The following is a 6,000-nucleotide window of genomic DNA, read 5'->3' on the forward strand; positions in this document are numbered from 1 at the left end:
ACGGATTGCCGGATCTTCTTAAGGTTATTAGTTCATACCATCGGTGCTTTGCGGATTAACAAACTATACCTCTCAAGATGCAACACCTCGAGCATTTTTGTATTAATACTATGCAAACAGGACTCAATCAAACTTTTCATCAAACTCTTTGAAAAACATACGTGTTGTTGTTGATAAGTTGAGAAAATTGTCCAAAAAGTCCTATACCTATTGAACGGTGGCCAATTCGGTCTTTAAACCTTTCAATTATGTCAATTTAGTCTTACGCTCGGTCGATTTGCCAATTTAGTTATGAACCTTTCAATTGTATCAATTTAGTTCTAAACCTTATGAAGTTTTACCAATTTTAGTCCTAAACCTTTTGAAATTTTACCAACTTAGTCTTAAACCTTTTCAAATTTTGTCAATTTAATCCTAAACTTATATTGGCAGAAAGGACAACATTAACAAATTATCAAAAGGTTTAGGACTAAATTGGTTAATCGCCAAAAAATTTAGAACTAAATTAGCACAATTGAAAGATTTAGAATTGAATTGACAAGATAAATCGTCAAAAGGTTTAAGACTACATTGACACGATTAAAAGGTTTAGGGATGAATTAGCCACCGTTCAATAATTTTAGGACTTTTTTTACAATTGCCCCTCGTTAAGTTTGTTTCATTAGTATTAGAACTCAATCATCAACTTCTTTTCCTTTCTTCGTACGAAATCATCTATCCTTTTCCGAGCACAAGGACTAGAGTCATTCTGGGGAAGGATACTTTTCTTTTTCAGGTCAACCATACAAAAGATCAATCTTTTGACCCAAACAATTCAAGGATGACATTGAGCCGCAGGCACACGAAGAGGTACTGTACATTGAATCCACGTACACAAATACGTAGAATCAATTTTCGATTACGTTAGCTCATCATGTATTTAAATTTCGGCGACATAGATAGCATGCTGTCCAGTTGCCGTCGGCCGCTTGGAGGTGAAGATCCGTGGCTGCTTCCGGAATTAGAAGCGAAACACGAGCGGTAACGATATTTACGAACTCAAACGGCTTAATTTCGGAGTTGAAAACACATGCCCCCTGTCGTTCTTATTGTGGTGGGTTTGAATTGTGGGTGTGAAGGGTGCGACGTGGTCCACACGGATCAAGATGAGAGCGAATTGATACTTTGGACGTCGACGGGGCAATGCGACTCTTGGGAGACCATGTGGAAGCTAACATGAGGAAATGATTTCTCATGACAGCGAAACCACAAGCGAAGAAAACGCCGTATTAATGGCTTCACCATAATTCCTGGGACATTCCCAAATCATGCTTAGACAACATATTGAAAACGAAGTTTACGTATTGAGGAAGTGTTATTAGGAGCATCTGGCTTGATGTCTTCCAAATTTAAGAGTTACGTCTTTATGATGATCGAGCTTCTAAATGTGAAATACGAGGGACGGGGAGTAATTACTTACAAATTTGAGCAATAATGTTTGGTATGGATAGAATTTACGACTAGGTTCATCTCTATTTTTGTAACGTTGACTATTCATTGACAATTCACATATTGTGAGAGATTCTTTAAGGAGAAATTCAAGAGCGATTGCCCTATTTAAAAGGTTATTAAATTGGTCAAACTTGTGGCAGATTTAAACAAGAGAACCGGTGGCAAAGGAATTTGTTGGACATTGGACCGGGTTGGGTCCGCTACCGATGCGCCGACCCGTACCCGGCTCATGTGATCCAAATGGTTCCCTGCAGGGAACGGCTATTGGAAGACGAAACTTCTATTAAAAGCAGCACTCGATCTGGATGTGTTCGACTGGAAAGAATGAGTAGAAGGTTTTTCTTCATCTCCTTGCATGGATATGAAAGGCCCGACAGTGTGAAATAGACATTAACATCTGAAACACCCTCAACAATATGCCAAAACAAGCTCGCGTTCAATCATCTACCGTAGGAGCCGCATTCTCTTCTCGGATGGCGTCTTCGATGGGCAACACAACTGTTGACATACATGTGTGAGTTGTACTAGAGAAGTTCTATATCGATTAACCGATGTGGTGTGCAACAATCAATATATTCAAATTGACTCGTAACTCACTCATTTAAACTTTTTAAGAAAGGCTGGTCCAATTAGATTGTTGGCGAACTCGGACTTAGATAATCTCTTGGTGATCTCCCTGGGCGAATGTATCGAACTTCTATTGCGTCCTTCCAGCAATAACAAGTGCATCGGTGAAACAAGTATTGACCACAGGATGCGACAGAAGGTACAATCTCGTTAGCTATGAAAACTGACAGAAACCGAGGACTTCAGTGCACACGGTTCTTTGGGCGTAAAACTTCTTATAAGAGATCGTACGTCATGTTGCTTACACGTAATACTGGATAACAAACTACAAACTTGTTGAGCCAATTCCTTTCTATGACTCTCAGCCGTCGGTTCTTTTATGACCAGCCGCAAAAAGCAGCTATACATCAAATCAAATCAAGTCAAAACATAAATGCTTGGCAGATCGAGTTTCAGTTGAGATGTCCTGGCTTTTAAAGGGCTTGACGGAGCAACGTATGAATGAAAGCTTCGATCACTTTCACCGGCGTGTGAGGCGGACTGGGAGGCCCTTCTGTGGGGCAGGCATCATGTCCCCAACGATCTTCTCCTTCGGATCCACCAGCTCCCATTTGAACCTCTTGACCACGTTGTGAACGAACGCGAGGATCGCCAAGCGCGCGTACTCTTTGCCTGGACCGGAGGATTCAGAACCAGAAGTCAATTGCTTTTCAAGAACATGAATATATCGTGTCGCGACGAATAAAACGCCGATCTCCGGAGTTTACAAGAGCGAATTCTAACACTAGATGCGTGTAGGGGATGTATGAAATGCATTTTTTTTTTCTCAGTCTTTACCTGGACACAATCTAGGACCACCTCCAAAGGGAACGAATGTGAACGGAGGGAAAGTGTTGCCGTCCTCGTGTCTTGACGGGTCGAACTTCTCCGGCTCTGGAAAGTACTCTGGGTTCTTGTTTGTCGTGCTAACGGTCCAGTAGACCTAACAAAGGCGATCGAAATTATGAATCTAAATCTGATACACATAAATAAAGGGAAAAATTATTTAAGAAGTTTTAAATCCATTGTACCACGGTTAATCCAGTGTTATACATTTCAATTGTGTCAATTTAGTCCTAAATATTTTAGTGATTTGCCAATTCAGTCCAAACCTTTCAATTTTTGTCAATTTTATTCTAAACCTCTAACTATTAGTCAATGTAGTCTTTTCAACCAATTATTCAAATAATAGATTTAGGACTAAATTAGCAAAACTTTTCAACACAATAACTGCAATTCACTTTTTACACGTACGTGTGGCATTGTGCCCTAATTCTGATGCACAAGGCTTAATCTAGGCAACATCGATGGGCATTTCTGTCCTAATATCGAAGCAGAAGTGTGCTTTTGCCCGGGCCATACCATGCTTATGATTGAATTAATTTGACAAATTTCATTATATTTGAGGACTCATTTGCCATTTCATGATAAGTTTCAGGACTTTGAGAAAAGTACCAAAAAAACCCTCAATCTATTGTATTAGTACATATTCGGTCATAAACTTTTCAATTGGACCAATTTAGTCATAAACTTTTTTGTATTGGTACCAATTCAGTCCACACGGCCAAATTAATTGAAAAGTATATGACTAAATTGGTACCAGTACAAAAAGGTTTATGACTAAATTAATCCAATTGAAAGGTTTATGACTGAATTGGTACCAATGCAAGAGGTTTAAGACTTTTTTGGTACTTTTCCCCTAGGACTTTCATGTAGTTACCCCTTATCTATAGTAATTGACAAGGTTGAGTGGCCCCAAGGCGAGTGAAATTACATACCTTCCATCCCTTCGGGACGGTGTAACCAGCATAAGTGAAGTCGGTAAGGGCCTCTCTGAAGGTTCCTTGGAGAGGTGGGGTGAGTCTCATGACTTCATTGAGCACATTCCATGAGTACTTCATCTTGTTCATGTCATCCCACTGCAGCAACTCCCCGGGTTTCTTTGATGCTGCAACCTCCATTTGCTCTATATTCCAAAGGACGAAAAAAAAAAACAAAGGAAACGCCATGAGATATATCTAATATTTCCAACTTTAGGTTTTTTTTTTTTTCCTTTTTGGCTCTAACTAGCCGTAAATGGAAACATCTGAGGAAAAACAGGGGAAAAGAAAGAGAGGAAATATTCGGATTTTGTGCATGACCTGTCTCTGTTCCGAAGGTTATTTTCACAAAAGGAAAGGATTTAATGGGTTGAAGCACTCACCATCCAGCACCTTCTTGTAAATGTCTGGCCTCTCTCCAACATACTTCATGAAGAAGGTCATGGCAGTGGCTACGGTGCTATACCCGGCGGTCAAAAACCCCATGATCTTGTCGGCAATCTCGGCCTCCGGCATGTGTTTTCCGGAGGGATCACTGGCCATGATCATGTGCGACAATATGTCTCGCATCGGCGTGCCGCTCGAGATGGCGACCTTCTTGTCTTTGATCACCGCCCTCAGCTCCTTCCTGATCGCCACGGCGGCCTTGTTGGCCCTGTAGAAGATGGTACCCGGGAAATTGAAGGTGATCGAGTGCAAGCCGAGCGTTATGTCGTCGAAATAGGCCACGAGCCGCGCAATCCGCTCCGGCTCGTCGGTGCCGACGAAAAACTGGCATGCTAGGGTGAGCGTCAATGACTTGGCTAAAGGGTAAACCCTAACTTCCCTTTTGCCTTCCCACTCGCTTTGCATTTGTTGTTGTGTGATGGAGTCCATCTTCCCCAAGTACCTCACCAGAGCTTCGGGCTTGAGAAACCCAGGCGAGCGGAGGACTTTCGCCTCCTCGTCTTGGGCGGCGGGGGCCGGGGGCGGGGCCCCCTCCTTGTAGGACCGGAAGATCATTTGCATTGAGTGGGGCCGGAAGGCAGTGAAGTACCTATGCTCATTGGTGAAGAGGAACTTGTGCCCGCTCGGACCGCAGATGACCGCGGTGTCTTCTCCAAGGATTCGGGTCTTGAAGATGTCTGGAGAGTACTTCGCCATCCTGTCGAAGACGAACTTGTCCGGCTTGCCGAACAGGAACTCGACGGTCTCGCCCATGATCGGCCATCCGAAGCTACCCGGCGGGAGGTTCCCGTCGCTGCGTTTGCCGCGTCCCGATGCGAAGACGACCAACGCAAGTGTGAGAGTTATGGCTACCAAAGCAAGGACGATGAAGAAGGCTTCCATGGCTGGTAGCAGACTTGGTGAGGTTGGGGTTGTGCGAAAGGAATGAAGATGAGTGAGAGAGAGAGAGAGGTCGAGAAACTCTGGTTTAATATAGAGGAGATGACGATACGAGACCTGTCCGACGACAGAAACCTCAAAAGTTTCTTTATAGCTTAAGCCGTCACCTCACACCACAAAGCCTACCCTCTTTGAATTGACCCCATCGTCTTCTTCTTTTGTCATTTTCTTCTCTCTCTCTCTCTCTCTCTGTGCCGGCCTAATTTTGCACTATATATCACCTGCGTGCAGGGAACGGACAGTACGCATCTGGTACCCGAGGAACAAAAAAATTGATTACGTGGCTTTCCTTAATTCATTATAAAATTAATGGCTAGTTTCGAGCCACGAAAATACGAAAAAAATAATAATATAGGATTTTGTTAGCATAATATTCTTTGCGCGGCTGTAAGAGTAACATGTAATAGGCCATAAATCCTCGAAGAAGTAAATCTCATAATCATTTTTAATTATTTACCCTTTTTTTTTTTGGCTCGGGACAGGAATAATTAAAGCTCCAGTATCTAATTATGACCGGAGACATAACGGCGTACAAACAAATAACAGCGCATGAGGCCCGCTCTGAACGACGTACAGCGATCCAATCCAAGTTGTCTTTTTTCTCTTTTCTTTTCCTGAGTGTGTACTGACTACTGATGACCATCCTCACTTTCCCTTTTTAAGCCAGCTAGAATCTGAAGCCAAATCAGAGAGCAAC

The 6,000-nt window shown here is 42.6% G+C and overlaps 1 protein-coding gene across 1 annotated transcript; it reads right to left on the reverse strand.

Annotated features, from left to right (window-relative positions):
• Nucleotides 1-2,273: 2,273 nt before the first annotated feature.
• Nucleotides 2,274-5,434, reverse strand: LOC115756033 (beta-amyrin 28-monooxygenase-like). The gene is made up of 4 exons (XM_030695713.2): nt 4,301-5,434; nt 3,876-4,063; nt 2,896-3,040; nt 2,274-2,730 (listed from the first exon to the last, which is right to left on the reverse strand). Exons 1-4 carry the CDS (start codon nt 5,244-5,246, stop codon nt 2,579-2,581), a joined length of 1,431 nt encoding a protein of 476 aa, XP_030551573.1. The 5' UTR covers nt 5,247-5,434; the 3' UTR covers nt 2,274-2,578.
• Nucleotides 5,435-6,000: the final 566 nt, after the last annotated feature.

This window comes from Rhodamnia argentea, chromosome 9 (assembly GCF_020921035.1).
Source record: "Rhodamnia argentea isolate NSW1041297 chromosome 9, ASM2092103v1, whole genome shotgun sequence".
In the NCBI taxonomy this organism is placed as follows: domain Eukaryota; kingdom Viridiplantae; phylum Streptophyta; class Magnoliopsida; order Myrtales; family Myrtaceae; genus Rhodamnia; species Rhodamnia argentea.

Excerpts from the sequence above, each read along its gene's own strand:
- LOC115756033 (XM_030695713.2), bottom strand. The coding sequence starts at position 5,246 with ATGGAAGCCTTCTTCATCGTCCTTGCTTTGGTAGCCATAACTCTCACA. Across the intron at positions 4,064-4,300 it reads TTACAAGAAGGTGCTGGATG|AGCAAATGGAGGTTGCAGCA; the intron begins GTGAGTGCTTCA and ends TTTGGAATATAG. Across the intron at positions 2,731-2,895 it reads TGGTCCTAGATTGTGTCCAG|GCAAAGAGTACGCGCGCTTG; the intron begins GTAAAGACTGAG and ends CCTCCGGTCCAG.